The sequence below is a fragment of the Cricetulus griseus genome, chromosome 2, assembly GCF_003668045.3.
Source record: "Cricetulus griseus strain 17A/GY chromosome 2, alternate assembly CriGri-PICRH-1.0, whole genome shotgun sequence".
NCBI classification, from domain to species: domain Eukaryota; kingdom Metazoa; phylum Chordata; class Mammalia; order Rodentia; family Cricetidae; genus Cricetulus; species Cricetulus griseus.
Genome location: NC_048595.1, coordinates 281,993,537 through 282,014,429, shown reverse-complemented (window position 1 = coordinate 282,014,429; position 20,893 = coordinate 281,993,537). Strand labels below are relative to the sequence as shown.

At 44.2% G+C, this 20,893-nt stretch overlaps 1 protein-coding gene across 1 annotated transcript in view; it reads right to left on the bottom strand.

Annotated features, from left to right (window-relative positions):
* Window positions 1-2,590: 2,590 nt before the first annotated feature.
* LOC118237741 (A-kinase anchor protein 12-like) overlaps window positions 2,591-20,893 on the bottom strand; it is a 42,693-nt gene continuing 24,390 nt past the window's right edge. The window contains exons 2-3 of the mRNA XM_035438767.1: window positions 4,640-4,751; window positions 2,591-2,628 (exon numbers count right to left, since the gene is read on the bottom strand). Of these exons, the coding sequence (XP_035294658.1) occupies window positions 2,591-2,628; window positions 4,640-4,751 (150 nt within the window). The remainder of the gene's footprint in view (window positions 2,629-4,639; window positions 4,752-20,893) is intronic.

Sequence of the window (20,893 nt, the reverse complement as noted above, 5' to 3'; positions counted from 1 at the left end):
CAACTATGTTCATAGCATCATTATTTGTAATACTCAGATCTTGGAAACAACCTTGATGCCCCTCAACTGAAGAGTGGATAAAGTAAATGTGGTATAACAATGGCATCCTAAACTTCACGGGCAAATGGACAGAACTGGAATTACCAGAAGAATTTCTGAATTTCAGAAAAGGCAAGCAAGTTGTGATGGGAAGCGTTTCACATTTGTCTGTCTAGAAATGTTGTTGGCCACTTCTTGAATGGTGATGGTTAATGTTAATTGACAAGTCCACAGGATCTAGAACTACCTAGGTCCCCAGGCACACCTTGGAGATGTTTTCTAAACTGGGTTAGCCTCTGTTCTGGCTTGTGAAGACTGTCTTCATTAGGCTAAGGGAGGTGCAAGAACCACTGCAGACAGCATTCCCTGGGCTTGTGCTCTCTGCTTCCTGGCTACATACAGATGCCATGTGACCAGCCTCAAGCTCTGGCTGACAACCTCTCTGCCATGGGACTGTACCTTGAACTGTGAGCCAGCATAAACCCTGTTTTAATCGCTTTTGCCAGAGTATTTTATCACAACACTGAAGTAAAATACAGAAAATTGGATTCAGAAGTGTTCTGGGACCCACTGTGTAGCCCAGGCTGGCTTTGAACCATGAAGCAATCCTTTTGCCTCAGTCTCCCAAATTCTGGGATTATAGGCAGGCATCAATTACCACACTCAGATGACATTTTTCTTTTTCTTTTTGGTGGTGCTACAAATCAAACCCAGAGCCCCAAATATGCTACCCAGGTATTATACCACTGAGCTACACCCACAACGTCATAAATATCACCTATCACTTTAGAGTAACCCTTCTTCAGTAGGAATGTCTCTTGGTGGTAACTGACTCATCAGTTTAGCTGATCCAATGCTAAATGCCACCTTTGGCCAATTCTCCCAAGGGTCAACATGGGTCCAAACTTGTTTTTATTATTAAGTGGACCATGGTAGAAAGCAAAGTCCTCCAAATCCTACAATCAAGTGTTTGCATACTCAAACTATGTTTCTGTTTACACAATTGTCATCTTTCAAGTAGATTCTGATTTCCAGAAATAACCACAAAACCCTAACCACAGGGGTCTGGAGAGACAGATCAGGGTGTAAGAGCACTTGGTGTGCAAGCAAGAGGATCTGAGTCTGAATCCCCAGGACCCGTGTGAAAACCAGGCAGGGCTGTGAGGTGCTATAACACCAGTACTGGGGGTAGAGACAGAAGATCCAGGAAGCTGGCTAGTGAAACCATGAGCTTGTGGTGTGGTGAGGGATCCAGTTACTCCAAACAAGGCAGAAAGGAAGGTTGATGCTCTCTTCTAGTCTCTGAATGCATGCATGCACATACATGAACACATGCATACACTTTTTCCTTATAGCATCTAACAGACAGTAATAGAGCTGGGGTAAAGTGCCTTGTTATCAAGCCTGGCAACCCATGTTTAATTCCTAGAAATCCCAAAGAAAGCTAAGAACCAATTCCCACAAGCTCACACACACACACACACACACACACACACACACACACACAAATAACTATATACACAAAAAAAATTAAGCACCTAACCACAGGCTTAACACTGATATCCAAAAAGAAAAGCATGAAAAAATGCTGTTGAAGAACTTAGAGCACATCTGGAGGAAAGGGAGAGAGCAAACAGTAAGTATCTAGGAAACCTGTCACAGACTCTGAGGGACACCTCGGTCTCAGGATCTAATGGGCAGTGTGTATAACTCCATCCCATAGATACAGCCTATATAACAGCTAGGCCCCATCAGAAGCCTACTCATGGACTAGCACTATTGCACAATGAATAAAGGTGCTTGCAACCAAGCCTGACAACTTAAATTCCACCAATGGATTTCACACACATGGAAGGTGAGGAATCCCTCTGGGTTCCACATATGCACTGTGGCGTATACACACACACACACACACACACACACACACACACACACACTTCCACAGGTGCACTGTGGCGTACACACACATGAACACTCACATGTATGATGGATGGAAGGATGGATGCATGGATGGATGAACATTGAGGTATGTTTGTCAAGATGGCTTAGTCCTGGTACCTCTCATCAAGCCTGACAACCTGAATTCTTTTTTTTCTTTTTCTTTTCTTTTTGGTTTTTTGAGACAGGGTTTCTCTGTGGCTTTGGAGGCTGTCCTGGAACTAGCTCTTGTAGACCAGGTTGGCCTTGAACTCAGAGAGATCTGCCTGCCTGCCTCTGCCTTCCAAGACCTGGTGTAACCTGAATTCTATCCTCGGGAGGACAAAGTCATATTTCAGTGATTCAGCTGTCCATAAAATATTCCAAACCACACTGATTATCCCTCTTATCTAATCCCTGTTTTCCTTTCTGGGCTTTCACTCAGGCCTGTCCATAGTTTTGACACTACAACACAATTTTGTCATATACAAAGTTACACTCAAGAAACACACAATCAAATCAAATTAATACTTTTTTAAAAAAAATATCATATTTTCTGTAAGCTTGTAATCTAGTTCTGGTGACATTCACAGCTATCCTAGGCCACATGTAACCGGTGGCCAGCAGATGAGGCTCATGGGAAATTTCCTCCATGCAGCTTCCATATGTACCCTGCATGGGGACAGTATAAGGGTTAATTGTCAGTTCAGGACTCTAACACGTTGGTTCAAGTCCCAGGAATATTGCCTAGCTCACGACATTGTCATGACTACTACTGATGATGATACAGCTAGATAGGCAGATGGTGACATGCTTAGAATACACAAGGCCATGAATTCTAACACTAACGTAATGTAGGAGGTGGCCACATCAAGTGTTGACACTCGCTGTTCTCAGTTATGCTAATAAACATCTCATTTCTTGCAGTGCTGTGCATCAAACCTGGGCTTTATACACTATAAACAAGTGCTCCAAATACTGAACTTCAGCCCCAGCCCTGATGCTGATATATCTGAATCCAACTTCTCTTTTGTCCCTGGGTGTTATGTCACCTTTAATCTCAGAGTGCTGCTCCACCTGAACTCTGAGCATCTCTCAACTGATTGCCTTCCTGTGTAGAATACCCATTCTTGGTGATAAAACGTTCCAGAAGCACCCGAGCCACAATGACTTCAGTGAAGTTTTTTCAAAGTCACTGGACAGCTGTAGAGTTGGCTCAGTCCGTAAAGTTCCCAGAGTTGGATACCCAGAATCCACTAAGACAGCCAGGCCACTGTGGCATGAACATGTAATCTCAGTGCTATAGAGGCAGATCCCAAGGGACTACTGGTCAACCAGCCGAGCCCATTCAAAAAGCTTCAGGCCAGTGAGAGATCCTGTCTGAAAAAACAAAGTGGCTGGCTCCTGAGCTTGTCCTCTGGCCTCCACACATACAAACATACAGCTGTACACACACAACCTTACACAGACAGACACACCAGCCACTATTTGTTTAATTGAAAATGAACCTGGAAAGGACAAAGGATTGGCCTTGGGAATTTGATTTGGGTCCACTCCAGCTGTCTGGTGAGTATTACTTGAAACTCTCACACTGGGTCAGGGAAGTACTCCATCTGTGAGACTCTGTGAGACTGTGTGTGCATTTCTAACTTTATATGGTGTCTGTGGTAATATATAAAGATCAGTGTTCCCACCAACTTCAAAGCAGCTCCCGGCTTGACGCAACGCTGTGGGGGCATAGGAGAGGAGAAACGGGTTCCATGTGTTCAAAGAATCTTATCCTGAGAGGCAATGCCCAGCTCTTTCATCTGTCTCTTATTTATATTGCACAGAGGAGTCAAGTTAGCAAATGTCAAACCCTCATTGAATATATCTTTTTAAAATTATGTTTATTTATTTATTTACATACCTCGAGTGTGCATGAGTGCTTGCAGTGTATGTCAGAGGACCACTTTCAGGAGTCAGTTCACTCCTTGTATCATGTGGGTCCCGGGCATTGAACTAAGATCGGCAGACTTGGTGGCAATCACCTTTACCTGCTGAGTAGCTCAATGAATGGAACGTGACCCCAACGCTCCTGCCCCATGGAAGCAGCACTTTGGCTAAAGATGCACCGGCCCATAGACACTTCCCCACTGCCACACTCAAGAGCTGGAAGCTATGAAGCACATCACAGTCCAGGCAAAGAGATGCCTGCACCTGTCAGGAAATCTGTGTGAACAACATAGACTTACTTCTCTAGACTGATGCTGAATTGCTACTTTAACTTTTAGTTCGGGGAGATGGTGATCCAGCAAGCATGACTCTAGTATTTCCAATGAGAATTCACATCTGACATCATACATGGATAAGGGACAATGATTTAAACAAACAAACAAACAAGCAAACAAAGAAACCAAAAAAAAAAAAAAAACCCCAAAATAAAACATTAAGTTCTAGGTAAGAATACTGAAGAAAGAGTGTGATATCAACCCTTGAGCACAGGGGCTACCCAAACGGTCAGTCAAATATCTTCTTTTGAGACCAGAAGACTATATTGTTGGCATCATCCATCACAAGGTAATACTATAATGTTTTCTGTTGGTAGCATGTGACAATTCAGTTCTGGTACACTATAAATACAATCTGCCCTCCAGCTCCTAGTGCCCTGCCAAAGCCAGCCTGGCCTGCAAGGACAGCTTACCATCTTCAATGACTTCTTCCTCCTGCCCATCCTGGTTTTCCTCTTGGACGTGGACATCTCCTTGTTCAGCTACGCCATTGACAGCAGACAGCTGGCCATTCTTCTGTAGGAGCTGTGAGGGAAGACAAAGCCATGTAAACATGAATTAAGTCCACTTATCCAAGTAAAAAGCAATGCTTCGACTTCCAGAGTATAAACTGTGAAATGGAGGAATGCAGAGAAATGGAGGCACCATGATGAAGAAGAAGAAGAAGAAGAAGAAGAAGATGTAAGTTCTATATCCATCTTCACCAACTGTATAGAATACATGATGTCCTAACACCAAAAGATTGACCCTGGTATGTGAAGTGTGCAGAAGTCTACACATTCATTCTTTTGTCCATTCGCTGGTCAAAATCCTGTTTCAAAAACTACAATGAAGAACTCAGGTGAGTCTTGTCACTCTAAGCTTACAGACTAGCATGGAAGCCAAATTTTTCTTATCCCTTTCTTTTTATTCTTCCTTGTAATGGTGGGGATCCAGGGCTCTGGTATGCTAGGGAAGAAATCCACCATCTCTGGTCATAAAAATATTATTTTCCCTCCAGGCGTTGGTGGTACCTGCCTTTAATCCCAGCACTCCGGAGGCAGAGGCAGGCAGAACTCTGTGAGTTCGAGGCCAGCTTGGTCTACAGAGTGAGTTCCAGGACAGGCTCCAGAGCTACACAGAGAAATCCTGTCTCAAAAAACAAAACAAAAAATATATATATTTCCCCTATAAAATAGTATCTCCATGACTCTGGTTTCAAAAGTCCACACCCACGCTCTTGGATGTGCTCTATTCTTCCCCTGAGCATCTCTTTCTACTAATGCCTATTCCTAAATCTGTTAAAATACCTTTTAATAAAGCCCAGCTCTTGAGCCAGAAAGATGGCTCTGTGGATAATGGCACTCACTTCCTGACATGTATGTTCACCCAAGTTTGATTTCTGGTAGAAGAAGAGAACCAACCCCCACAAGTTGTCCTTTGACCTCTACATGCCACAGCATTCATGCACACATATGTATGTTCACCAGCACACATAAATGTTAAAACTTAAAAGGAGGGATGGCACTGGAGAGATGGCTTAGGGTTAAGAATACTGACTGCTCTTACAGGGGACTGATGGGAGATGTCATTCTGTGAATATGTTTCTCTTATTGTTTAATGAATAAAGCACTGCTGGCCAATAGGGCAGCAAGATGGGGGGGGGGGACTAGGATATGAGGAGGATTCTGGGAAGTGTAGGCAGAGAGGAGTTGTCATGTGATCCCAGGAAGTGACTTGGCTGGGCAGAAACTGCCACTAGCTAACTACAGAAGTCTGTACAGAGAGGCAGGAAGTGATGTAGCTGGGCAGAATCAGAATATAAGCAGGGACAAACAGGAAATCGCTCTCTTCTCTTCTCTGCAGATATGCTGAGTCAGTCACCATGTAAGACACCAGGAGTAACAGGTCCCTGGACTTTTCTCCAGTAAGAGAAGACCATGTGGGGAATACTTAGATTAATGGAAAATGTGTTAATAATTAAGACAGAGATAGCCAATAAGAAACCCTAGCCAATGGACAAAAGTTTCATAATTATTATAGCATCCATGTGTTTCTTTGGGATAGAGAAGGGCGGTGGAACCTAGCCAGACCAAGAAAACATTCACGTTACAGGGGACCCATGTTTGCTTCCCAGCACCCACATGGGGACTCACAACCCATCTAGAACTCCAGTTGCAGGGGATCTGATGCCTTCTTCTGGCCTCCAAGGGGACAAGGCACACATGGGACACATAAATATATGCAGGCAAACATTCAAACACATAAAATAAGTACATCTATTTTTAAAATTGTAAGATCCAACTCTGCTTTTTGAAAACATTTAAAACTTAACAGATAAAACCATGTTTCTATGTGACTAGATACAGGTTAAGAAGAATACCTGAACTTTACAAATAGTAAGGCCTCCTCAGATTAGAACTGATGATTAAATTTTAGTTATTTGTATGTGTACGGGTGTTTTGCCTGCATGTTTATACAACATAAACATGCAGTGCCTGGAGACAGATGAGGACACCAGAACCTCTGGAACTGGAGATGCAGATGATTGTGACCCTCCATGTGGGTGCTGGGAATCAAGCCTGGGTCCTGTAGAAGAGCAGCCAGTGCTCTTAACTGCTGAGTCAGCTCTCCATTCTTCAAAATTGATAACTGAACACCTCATTCCTAGCGGCAGTTATACGAAGAGACACGAAGCAATCATTTGCAATGTCAAATGACAGCCACAGGAGGATCCCAGGCCACGCCGGGAGTGGGGGATTAATCAGAGAACAAGGTTCTCCTGGCAAGGGCTGTGTGAGAACTGGGGGTACAGAGAAGGGGGTGAGAGAGAGGGCTTCAAGGGGTGACAGCTGTTGTTCCCACAGCCCAGAAGACATCTGTTCTTTTTCTTTAAAAATATTGCTATGGAGCTGGAGAGATGGCTCAGAGGTTAAGAGCATTGGCTGCTCTTCTAGAGGACCCTGGTTCAATTCCTAGCACCCACATGACAGTTCACAGCTGTTTGTAACTCCAGATCCAGGGGGAATCCAGCATCCATCCTCACCGCTATATATGCAGGCAAAACACCAATGCACATAGAATAAAAAATAATTTTTTTTACATATTGCTAAATGTGGGCTGGGAAGATAGCTCCCTCTATGCTACAGAGTGTAAGCATGATGACCCAAATTTGGTCCTAATAACTCGTAAAAGGCCAGCCATCACCTGGAGTAGTCGTTCAGTCAGTAAGGTGCTTGCCTTCCCATTTAAGACCTGAGTTTGTTTGGATCCTCAGACAGTATGATAAAAAGCAGGTGTGGTGACATACGTCTGTAACCCCAGAGATGGCAAACGGGAAATGGGCACCGGTAGGTCTTTGGTGCTAATAGGCCAGCTATGCTCAAATATTTGGTGAACAACGAGAGACCCAGTCTCAAACAGAAGATGAAAAGTGACCAACATCTGGTACAGGAGGCTGTCTTCTGACCTCCACATATGTGCTATGCACACCCACACCCTGAAAGAAAGAGGAAAAGACCACGCATAGAACTCAGTGCTCCCCTTGCTGTCACTGTTCACGGGTCAATGGATGGCACAGGACAAACTGATCGTTCTCAAAGGTTCTGTGGCCTCAGGATCTGGAAGACTGGAGGTGTGCGGAACTGATTCCACCGTGCTATTATTTCCTAATGCCAGCAAAGGCCTTCACCCTCTTGCACTTTCCCCTGAAATAACATCACGTACTGACACTGAAGTCGGCTTCACAATGCCCATGCTGAGTCTGGTTATTACACGCGCTACTCAGATTACAGTTCTACTTCAAGGCTTCGATTACCAAAATATGAAAGATGGGAATTTTAAATGAAAGCTAAAGAGATAAAGGAGGGGTGCTGTCTCCACGAGGTCCATCAGCAAAAAACGCCAGCACATTTTAACTGGACAGTACTAGAACCAGGCACAGGTTGGATTGAATTGAACTAGCAATATGAAGGGTGGGGTATGGGGTCAGAATCACATGTTTAGGGGGCTACATGGCAACTCGATGAATCTTAGGCTCTATCTTGATGTGTTAGGTGTGGTGGTACAAACCTGCAATATTAGGCAGGAGGATTAGGGGTTCAAAACCACCTGGGCAACATGAGACACTGCCAAAATCAAGAGTTGACATTGAGATCACCTTAATAAATCCACTTTTAAGGCTAAAAACACTAGGTTAATTGTACACTGTAGATAAGGCTAATTGTTCTTTCTTCTTCCTCTTCCTTTAGTTGGTTGAATTTGAAAGAGGGTCTCACTGGATATTCTAGGCTGGCCTCAAACAAAAGTGATCCACCTGCCTCTGCTTCCCAAGAGCTAGGATTAAAGAGGTGAGCCATCATGCCTGCCCCTGCCTCATCACATTTACCAGCATGTACCTCAATCTTTTTAAAATCATGTGTGTGCATTTATGGGTACAGACACATAAGTGTGCGTGCCCTAAGGTCGCAGGCCCTGAATCTGGAGGTTTGGGTGATTGTGAGCAGTCCCTCCATGGGTGCTGGGAGCCAAACTCGGGTCCTTTGCAAAAGCAGTACATTCTCTTAATGAGCCTTTGAGTCACCTCTCCCAACCCAGCCTTGTTTCTCTTCACACACTGGAGAGTCCACACTGGAGGCACACACTGGAGAAGCATTTCTTCACTAAACCTGTTATCTTTCATCCATCCTATCTGTGACTCACAGGGCCACAGAAGACAGGATTTACCTCAGCTCATGCCAGGACAGGAAGGGGCAGACCCAGATGAGGTTCGGCGGTCTCCAGAGTTCAGGGAGGAAGGTAATTTTGTAAGTCAAGGTTTCCAATCAAGAAAGAAGGGAAATCTGTACCCCATTTTTCTCTCTGAGTCTTCCCTCCTTAGCTTTATCCACACATCTTGGATTTAGTATTAGACATACATTTGTTTCTTTGGAGACAAAAATTGGAATAGAAAAGACACAGCCCTCACCCCGTAAGCACGATGAGTCCCAGAAACCCAATCTGCCCACGGGATTGCGCTTCAAAAGCAAAGACGCCTCCTCTGACCAAAATCAAAACCCTAAGTGTTTTCAAGCTCATATCCTCTGGGGGGGTCAGCCAGAGGTTATCCCGGCAAAGTGTTACCACATTACAATAGAGCAACACTGGAACAGTCGAAACTCTCTAATGCTTCCAGCAACAGCCTCGCCTTCCTCTAGGAACATCCGAGAACATCCAAGATAGTTTGTAAGATGTCTGAGAGTGACTATCACGCATCTCTCTCTCCTTCCCTGTCCACAGCTTGCCCTGAGTTCTCTGTGCAGTATCAAGCCCTTTAATGAATTGCTTAAATAATGAACAAAATCCAGGAGGTCCTGCCAGCTGTCAGGAAAATGGGGCCAGAGGCAAGACTGCTGAAGGAACAACAGGAGCCATGTTCCTATCTTACATTCCCTCTGCATGGCCCACAAAGGTGGGAATAGCCCAGCATTTGTCACATCTGTAGATGAAGCAGCTTCAACTCGCCCTACCTATGACAGCAGAAATCATGTGCACAAATGACCAAATTAAAAAAACAAAAAAAAGGATGATCTATGTGTGGTGCAAGGATAGAAACATTGAGCACAGTGGACAAGTGTTTACTGAATGAAAAAAAAAAGGGAAATAAAAAGGAAGGACACAAGCTCCTAGGTATTGTTTAAAAAGCTTATTATAGATAAAAGGGAAAACATGGCCAGAGGCAGAGACATCTGGGAGAGTTCAGAGTGGACAAACGCCCCTGAGCCATGTGAGGAGATGGAGGAGGGGAAGGAGAAGAGAGAAAGTGGGGAACTGATGTGCAGCAGCCAAGAAGGCAAAAGCTAAAAACCAACAACAAAATTTTTTAAGAAGGCGGGTTACCAAAATGGCTGGATTACATAGGAAAGGGCATCTAGGGAAAGGGCAGCCCAGACTCTGGGCTGGAGAAGTTTAGGATAAGAGGCTGGGTAGGGGCTGAGGGATGCTGGGAGAACCTGGTGGCCAGGTCCACTTTGATTTGTTAAATAAACAGGCACCTCAGCCCTTTGTTCTGAGTTTGAGAGCTTACCGTTACCGCTGAGCCCCAGCTCTTCTCAGGGTTCATAACTCTGTGAGGATTCTGTAAAGCTGAATGTGAAGTTCTGCTATTCTTATTGTCTACCAGTGTCATTAGCATATTAATGCCCTCAGTCAAGCCATTCACCAAAATACTGAAGACTGAAATATAACTCAGAGTACAAAAACACTCCCATGTTTGATCACCATCACCACACACACCACACACCACACACACACACACACACACACACACACACACACACCCACACACACACACCCCTAGAATATCACCTGACACCTGTTAAGATCTAAAGTCCACTGTAAAATCTTTGCCGTGTCACTTGTTCTCAACAACTGGAATCTTCTAGCAACAATTACTTGTCAAGTGCAAGTTCCTGTTCTGTTTCCTTCCTGCTGAAGCAAGGGGGCAAGGGAGATGGAGGAAGAGAGCTGCCTTAAGTTTAATTCCTGTTGTTTTTGTTGTTTGGGGTGGCATGTTAGTTGCTTTTCTGTGGCTGTGATAAAATATCACGACTAAAAACAACTTGGGGAAGAGAGAGTTTATTTTGCCATATGGTTCCAGAAAGGATAAAAATCCTTTGTGGTATCAAGTGGCATGCATGGTGACAGAAGCAGGAAGCTTAACGGTTAAGATGTTGTACATCAAGCATTAAACAGAGAGTGATCACTGGAAATAACTACTCTTAAAGCTCTCTCCCAGCATGCACTTCTCCAGCAAGGCCACACCCCCTAAGCCTACCCAAACAGAGCTAACAACTGGGCACCACGCATTCCGACACCTGAGCCATCTCTCATTCAAACCACCACAGGGGATTTTCAATCACAGACAGTATGGGGCATAGCAGCTATAAGTAAATTCTGAGGTCAAGTTCACATTCCCCCCAGGCTCTGAAACCTCACCTCAGCTCATTTTCCCAGTTATAAATAAAGACCTAATACAGTCTTCTGTTTTTAGACTGTCTGTGATTCAGATGAATAGTATCTGGGACATTGTCATTAGAGCACACTGGGGACAGGTTGCAAGTCCTGGTTCATTTGCTCAAATGAAGACATGTGCTCTAGTTCAGTCTTTCCTGGCTTTTTTTTTTCTTTTTTTAATATGCATTGATGTTTTGCCTGAACGTATGTCTGTGTGAGGGTATCAGATCTTGGAGTTACACATAGTTGTTAGCTGCCATGTGGGTGCTGGGAATTGAACTCAGGTCCTTTGGAAGAGCAGTCAGTGCTCTTAACCACTGAGCCATCTCTCCAGCCCTTTTTTCTGGCTCTTTTATCACAATGTGGTCATCTTTTCTAAAGTGTCCTCTTGTATTGAGGAGAGTTTCAAAGATTGACCAAAATGAAGCCTGCCTTCCTTCCAATAATGTTATTGTCAACTGTTCTTCCAGAATGATGAGAAAACTAGTGTGCCTTCAGATTTTCCAGAATCAGAAGAAAAGTTTTCTTTAATGAAACTTGTCCCAACATTTGGTTACAGACAATGAAATAAACCTGCACAGCTACCTGGCCAGTAGCACAGGCCTTTCTAATCCTAATATTGGGAAGGCAGAGGCAGGAGGATTACTGTTTGAGGCCAATCTGGGCTATTATAGTAAGAATCTTTTTGTTTTTTTGGGTTTTTTTTTGTTTTTTGTTTTTTTTTAATAATTTAGGGCTTAAAAGATGGTCTAGTGGTTAAGTTGCTCCTGCCAAAGATTGGGTTGGATTCCCAGCACCTACATGGCAGCTCACAACCATCCATATAGAACTCTAGTTCTAGGGAATTCAACAGCCCCCATCTCTGCAAGCATCAGGCATACCCATGATTTACATGCACACATGCAAGCAAAAGACTCATACAAATAAAATGGAATGGAAAAACCTTTGTAATTAATCAAATAAAAACCTTAATAGTTAATAAAACTTCAATACAGGGGATTGAAAAGATGGCTCAGATGTTAAGAGCTCTTCCACAGGACCCAAGTTTGGATTCCAGCACCCACATCAGGCACCTCCTATAACTATGCTCCAGGGGATAACTTCTGGCATCCATGGGCCCGCACATGAGTGGCACACACATGTGCACCTACACACACACACACACACACACACACACACACACACACAGAGTCTTAAAAACTACTTCAATACAGTTGAAAATGTCAGATTTTTCTGTTTTAAGCAGTAGAAGAGGAACTAAGGAGCTAGCTGAGCTGGAGAAGTGCTCATACCTGAGGCCCTGAGGTCAATCCCTACTCCCTGAGTTTGATCTCCACTAGCCACATGAAAACTGTGAACATGAAGGTTCATGATGGTCATCCCGGGGCTGGAGAGGCACAACAAACACATGGATTCCTGGGGCTAGCCCCACTTAACTGGTGAGTCCCATGCCAAGGAGAAATACAGACCTTGCCTCAAACAGAAAGGTTGATGGCATGCCTGTGTAAGTCCACCGAGGTTGTCCTTTGGCCTCCATAGGCACGTTCCCACGAGTGTGAGCATGCACTCACACACAGTGAAATAGAGCCAGCGGCTCAGTGGGTGATGGCACTTGATAGTGAGAGAAAAATAAAATATAAAATATAATAATTGTTTAAAAGATAGTAAGATGGTTGAGCCCTTGGTGATGTTACAATTTCTAATACAAGGATCATGTATTTCTATTCTGTGAATTTGAGGAAAAATAACCCTCATGCTACCAGAGAGAGATGACTATGATGAGCCCTCTTAGCTAGCAAGACCTTTTAAAGACAATAAACAAGTTCAGGAGGATTATCCAGGCCCCTGAGCCTAAAGCTCTTTCCAACCACAAGAGAGTGAGGAGAGTACATCCAGTAGGTGATTCTGGTGACCTCTACAGCCAACTGGGAAGCCCTTATCTCTGTCAACTGAGATAAAACAGCCCTCATGAGCATGGTGACATCCTACCCCCCACAAACACTGATGAGAACACAAATGCCCCCAAATTCTGAGATTTCTCTATTATCAGGTTGTTTCCTTCCACTCGCTTACAGTGAGTGAGACCAGGAAACAACGGACACCCTCCTTACTGTCTGGCTTTAATTTGAAGAATTCAGAAGACAGATTTTGTACAACTCCATGACAAGCAAACATCCTAGCCCCACTGTCTGAACCCCAGACATACTTCTCCATTTAAGAGCTTCTGCTTTGCTGGGCTTTGTTGGTGGTGCACTCCTTTAATCCCAGCACTAGGGAGGCAGAGGCAGGAGATCTCTGTGATTTTGAGACTAGCCTGGAGTACAAGAGCTAGTTCCAGGACAGCCTCCAAAGCCACAGAGAAACTGTCTTGAAAAACAAGAGCTTCTGCTCTTCTGCTTCTAAGATCTCACTGAGGACCAAAGGTGTTGTCTGTCATCACCCAAATGACCACGGGAATACAAGTCTATGTAAATCACCAGGATACAAATATATGCAAATTGCCATTTACTCATTTAAATATTTGATTGCCTTAGGAAAAACATACTGTGCAGATGTAAATTTAATCTCATTATGAAAATTCTGATTTTTCTGGGAGCTGCGGAGATGGCTGAGCAGTTAAGCCCGAATATACTCTTGCAGAGAATCCATTCTGGTCCCAGCCCCTGGGTTGGGTGGCTCACAACCACTTATAACTCCAGCTCAAGAGGATCTGCTCTCCCTGGAACACACACACTTGTTTATAGACACACACACACACACACACACACACACACACACACAATTAAAAAATAAAATAAATCGCTGGGCGTTGGTGGCACACGCCTTTAATCCTAGCACTCGGGAGGCAGAGGCAGGCAGATCTCTGTGAGTTAGAGGCCAGCCTGTCTCCAGAGCGAGTGCCAGGATAGGCTCCAAAGCTACACAGAGAAACCCTGTCTCGAAAAACCAAATAAAAAAAAAAGAAAAAAAAAAGTCTGGCTGTCCTGGAACTCACTTTGTTGACCAAGCTAGCCTCAAATTCACAGAGATCTGCCTACCTCTGCCTCCTGACTGCTGGGATTCAAGATGTGTGCCTCTACTGACCAACTAAAATAAATCTTTTTTAATAAGTGAAAGTGCTCATGCTCCTAGAGAGACTACTTCTCTGTCACTATTGACAGTGTCGTGTTTACTATCTGAGGAAGGATCTGGGATGGCCTCTGTACAGAACGCAGGCTGAGGGCAAGTCACTGCCACTCACTAGTTAGTGAATTCTGTTAGTGAAGTCTGTGAATCCTCAATCTTCCTTCTCCTATAATTTTCGTTAAAATTTCTTAGCATGGTTCCAGGAGGAAGACCTGGAGACTGTCTTTATCATGAGAGCAAGTGTTACAAGATAGCCACTGAAATGACCAGTTTGCTCTCAGCAAGCACAATTCCTTTTCTAGTCAGTCAACCAAATACTACAAATACTCAGACTGTTGAACACCCTACAGGTAATTAACATAATATCAACTACGTAAACAAACCTCAAGGTGAACTCAATTAGGAACATTGTCTACAAATTAGACCTCTTAAAAAGCAGCCCCTTTCAAACTGGGATTTGTAAACAGCACCAGAGCCAGCCTGGAAGACTCTTGAGTTCCTCTCAGCTTGAAAACCCAGCTTCGCTGAATTGGGCTTGTTTACTTAAATTTAAAAGGGCCCTTAATGTGCATTCTGAGCCTCTAAGGGTGGGAAAAAAATCACTGTAGCATTTTCTAAAATGATTTGCCCAAAGAGCCCCCTGTGAGTCACAGCCGTAACATTGTTCATAAATAAGACACCACAGGCACACACAGGCATGTGTTAGTTCCCAGTTCAGTCAAGTACCACCCCCTCACACACACACACTTTAAATGATAGGAGTGTTTTGAAAGATATTAAAACATCTGGGTTCTCTGGGAAAGTATGTAAAAGAAAACACAAGAGTTCTAAATCTGGTTAGGTAGGAGATCAACCATACTGATTTCAGGCAAAGGGAATTTATAAGATCTCTGCTTGGGACAAGATAAATAAAACCGTATCATCTACCAGCAGCAGCAACCCACTGTGATGACAGTCGACTGAATTCCTTTTGCTGAGTGTCTCCCTTGTAATGTTTGGAACACCCACAACTTCAGGTCAGTGCTGTATAGATGCTCAGTGAACACAACTGTAAGGTGTGTGACCCTAAAAGTCACATCCTTGATTCTTCTCTCTGTGTGGACACTCCACATAAACTGCAGAACATGAAGGGTGATTCTTGGTCCCTGCCCCACCTCTCATGGAAAGGTGGTCATCGAACTCCTAGCTAAGAACCACCACCAAGCTGGGCATTGGTGGCTCATGCCTTGAATCCCAGCACTTGGGAAACAGAGACAGTGGATCTCTGTGAGTTTGGGGCCAGCCTGGTCTACAGAATGAGTCCCAGGACAGCCTCCAAAGCAATACAGAGAAACCCTGTGTGTGTGGGGGGGGGGGGGAGGAGTGTCGACTACCTACAATCACAAAGAGTCAAAAGAAGCTAGCAGCGTAGCACACACCTATTAATGTTGGCACTTGGGAGGCTGAATGCACTTGCTGTCAATGTTTGTGACCCAAGGTTGATGTCTGGAACCCACGTGAAGGTAGAAGGAGATAAATAGCTTCGAAGACCTCTGGCCTGCACACATAATGCTGTGACATATACACATGTACATACATGCACAGGCATACACTTGAGCGCATGCTCTAATGCCCGTGCTGGTACACACACACACACACACACACACACACACACACACACACACACCCAAAAAGAAACCCAATGACTGAGTGAATAGGTGTAATTTTTTTCTCTCTCAACTTGCCAAAAGCTAAGAAAACACAATCCCTACCTACTGTAGATCCATGGATGTTTAACTTTGATGCTGAGGCCAATAAGGGGGATGAGGGTGGTTGTGTGTTATGATTTCACGATTTTCAGAGCCTTATAGCTCAGTCTCATCGCTTTGGGCCTGTGGTGGTGTAGTGTAGTATATCTTGGTGGAAACTCAGGCAGAGAAAGCCAATTTACCTCACTGAGGGTGGGGTTGGGGAGCAGTAAAGAAAAAGACAGGAGCATCCAGTAGCCTACATCCCCTTTAACCCGCAAAAAGCTAGCTTCCTTCCCCTGGCACCACATCCTAACGGTTCTATTTCTACCATCCCCAGCAGTGGCTCAGCCTGGTGAGCAAGCTTTTGGGTGTCTGTGGAACAAATCCACTACTCTGAAACCATGACTGGCTATGTTCAATTTCCCTGCAGTTAAAGAAGTAAAAGACCAGAAAGGTCCTCAGTGCAACAAAAAGTAGCAGGGGCAATCTCAGACACAGCAGACAACAGAACAACCCGTGAAGAAAGGCTTTTTATTGAGTGTGAGGAAACTTGTGAGAGCATGGATTCCAGAGAGGCCTCAAGCACATTTGAGTGTGTGCTGGAGCATGCTCATACACACACACACACACAGGGGGGTGTGGGGAGGAGACAGAGAGAGACTCTCAAAGCAGAGCAGAGACCCAGAGATGAGAGTCACATCTGTCCTTGAGGCTGGGGGATTTAAGGGCTGATAGGTTTAAACACATCCTAATTGGGCCTTGGACTTGTCAGGCATGTCCACTAGGGAGAGTGCCTACTAGTGAGAGAAAAGGCCTGCTAGGTCTTTGCTTCAGGCTGCCAGGCTTCTGTCTCAGTTTAAAAGAATGAGGAATAGGCCCAAAGTTTGCCATCTCTGTTACCTGGTTGCAGCCCCTCTCCCTGTCCATCTACCTATCAGAGGTCTTACTCCTAGTCTCTGGGATCACAGTGACTCACTTAAAGCTTGCTGTTGGAGTGAACCGTGGTTGGAACAGGTGTCTACTTAGGGTGTGGGAGACTAAGCAGTTGAACAGTTTAAAGAATGCAAGCCCACTGGTCTCATTATTTACTTTCATAAGTTTCAAAGCGATGCCAAAGCTCCCCAAGGAGCAGAGAGGACAAGAGAGTGACAAGAGAGGAGTGTCCAGGTGTCTCATATCCCTGACACCTCTTAGTTTGGTATTGAGTTCTGGGTCTCATCCAATCAAAGAGCACACACTACAGATCTTGTGGGAGTTTGAATTAAGAATGGCATCCATAGCCTCATCTATTTGACTGCTTGGTCCCTGGTTGCTTGAACTGTTTAGGAGGAGGTGTGTGGCCTTGTTGGTTTCTCGGGGTGGGCTCGAAGGTTTCAGAAGCTCACACCAGGCCCAGATCTTTCTCTCTCTGCCTGCTGCCTGTGGATCAGTATGTAAGTTCTTAGCCGCTGCTCCAGCACCATGCCTGACCAATGCCATGTTCCCCACCATGACAGCCATGGGTTCACCCTCTAAAACTGTAAGCAATCCCCCAATTATATGCCCTCTGGTGTAAGTTGCAGTGGTCATGGTGTCTCTTCATGGCAATAGAACAGAGCTTTTTGGACTACAGTGGAGTCATGTCCTCCACTGTGAATGCCACAGGTAAAGTTCTGAGCAGCTGAACATACATACAATCTACCCAGGACAAATCAAGGGCCATCTTCCAGCATCCTAATACAAAGGTAAGAAAGTATTGCTGTGGGGTGAGCTAGTATGGGGGTGTGCACCTGTGATTCCTAGCACCCAGGACGGTGAGGCAGGAGGACTATTGAGTTCAAAGCAAGCAAACTATATAGTGAACTTGAAGCCACTATGGTTATATAGTAGGACTCTAATCATTAAAAATAAAATACAGTTGGCAAGGTGATTTAGCAACTTGAGTTTGGTCACCAAGATCGATCACATGGAAGGAAAGAATCAACTCCCAAAAGTTGTTCTCTGATTTCCACAAGCATGCTGTGGCATGTGTGGCCATCCCCAAGCACACATCAAATAAATAAAATGTAATCATAAAATTGTCTCAATCACCAATTAGGATTCGGAGACATTTTACACAATTCTGGTGACACACATTCTGGGCTTTTTTTGAACCTGGTACCCAAGAATTCCCAGCAGGTTTTATTTGGAGTAAACACTGTAGTGAAGACCTAATTCTCACTTAACTGCTACATGTACTTCACATCCAAGTACATCAAGTGGTGACTTTTCTCAAAGGACTCTGCTATTTCGTAGTAAAATTGATTACATTATGTCGATGCCTAGGAAATCTGATCATAAAATGTTTTGAAATCTATGTGCCACGAAAAACCTACTTTCATAACTTAACAAAGTTTTAGCAAGAAAAATAAATACAAAAAAAACCCACCCCCACACACTCAAACACCAGTGGCATCCCCAGTGAAGTTTAAATTTTATAAAGTTTGAAAAAACAAAAATATTTTGAGACAGGGTCTCAATATGTAACCCAGGCTGGCTTCAAATTCACAAAGATCCACCTGCCTCTGCCTCTCACATAAATGCTGGGATTAAAGGGGTGCCCCACCAACTAGTGGTGGTTGACACAAGCCTTTAATCCCAGCACTCAAGAGTCAGAGGCAGGAAGATCTTTATGAGTTCAAGGCCAACCTGATCTACAGAGTTCCAGTACAGATACGGCTACACAAAGAAACCCTGTCTTGAAAAACAAAAACAACAAAACAAAACAACAAAACAAAGTATGAAAAACTTTAAATGCAGTTTTTCATCAAAGGTATGTCTCCAAATCAAGGGACATGCCTGACATCCCAACACTTAGAAGTATATTCAAGGCCATCCTTTATTGTAGTGATTCTCAACCTCTCTCCACCCTTTAATACAGTTCCTGATGTTGTGGTGACCCCCCCTACCATAAAATTATTTCCATAGCTACCTCATGACTGTAATTTTGCTACTGTTATGAATTGTAATGTAAATATCTGTTTTCCAGTGGTCTTAGGCAACCCCCGTGAAACAGTCATTCAACCCCCTTAAGGGGTCAAGATCCATAGGTTAAGAGCCAATGCTCTATTGCCAGTTTATGCCAGCCTGGGCAGTACAAGATCCTGTGGTGGGAAGTCCCTAACACAGGCACCAGAAACCTCACCATGTGAACATAATCAAAATGCATTGTATGCATGGATGGAATTTTCAAAGAATTTCTAAAAATATTCATATTTTTAAAAGATAAAACCTTAGCCATTGAAAGATGGAGAATGTAGAAAATACAGTGTTCAATTCCCATCTACGTCTCTTGGAGGATTTTCATCATGCTGGTGGTTTCAACATAGAAAGGGGAACAGAAGTTTACTCCCAAATTAGCCCAATACAGGCAAGATGTAAGAAAATTAACATTAAAGCCACTCACCCTAAGAAAATTTAGAGGCTTTGAAACTTACCGATAGATCACTGACTTTTTCTTTTAACCCACTTAAAATGTATCGATCACACTTTGCACTTCAATTCTCCTCTATGCGTCAGGTTTTGATTGAAAAAGAAGTAACAAGGGAAATTGCTTGTGTTGTTTTCTATAGACTGCATGGAATGCATCTAAGCATGGCCTGTCTGGGATAATGTAATTTACCCAGGAGCCCACATGGGCTATCCTGTCTCCAATGCACTGAACACTTCCAGCGCAGCCACTTACAGAATAAGAAAGCAGCAAATTGTTAATTTGCAAAGAGCCGCACAAGGCTTGCTAAAAGCATCTGTGCTGGATCCTAGACTGCTTCTCGATTGATTAGCAGTCTCTGCCTTTTCTTCCTTCCGAAGCCTACTAAGTAGGAGTCTCCACAGCCCCTCTCCTTGCAGCTAAGTTGGAAGGCACTCAGCCAGAGAGGACAGGGAGGGAGGGAGCACTTGGTCAGGTGGCCTGTGCAGCTATGTTACAAGATTCCCAAGGACTTTTAAGAAAAGTTTACTTTTATGTGACAAGAAGCAAAGTGTCCTACTCACGATGGCGTGGGTTACTTAATGAAGGCATTAAATATTTAACTCTGATAATGGACCTGAAAGATGCCATTTTGGTGAATACACCTCAACGGGTTATTAGCAAAATTAAAATGATATATGGAAATGGGTTTCGCTTACACGTGTGCTTATGTTTGTACTCCATGGAACCAAGAGCCTGCTGCATATCAAAATAAAAGTGGCCTGCACCCAGTCCTGCAGCTGCCCTAGCCACAGCCAAGATTCACTAGACTGGAGGTGGGAAAAGTCTTTTATGCCAACCTGCCATCATTCTCAGGGATGCAAATAGTGGCTCCTTCTAGAACTTTTTTTTTTTTTGGGGGGGGGGGTTCTTTGAGACAGGGTTTCTCTGTGGCATTAGAGGCTGTCCTGGAACTAGCTCTTGTTGACCAGGCTGGTCTCGAACTCAGAGAACCACCTGCCTCTGCCTCCCGAGTGCTGGGATTAAAGGCGTGCACCACCAACGCCTGGCTTTATTACGCTTTAACTGTTTCCATCTTCTCTGTTTGCAGCTTCAACTGGCCAGGCAAATCAGAATGCGGGAGCTCCAAAATTAACTGAAGGGGCCTAAAAGGAGAAACTCAGAAAAGGAGAAGTGGGGAGTTACCTGTAGGGTGTGAGGGCAGGAGTGAGAGTTACCTGTTGGATAGGGATGTGAGGCAGGGAGGTTACCTGCTGGATTGAGGGAGCAGGGGTGGGGGTTACCTACTGGGCAGGAGGGGGGAATGTTACTTGCTGGTAGGGGGGCAGGTTACAAAACAGACCCACACAAATCGAGGAGTTTGGGAACCAGCACTGCCCAGGACAGGAGGC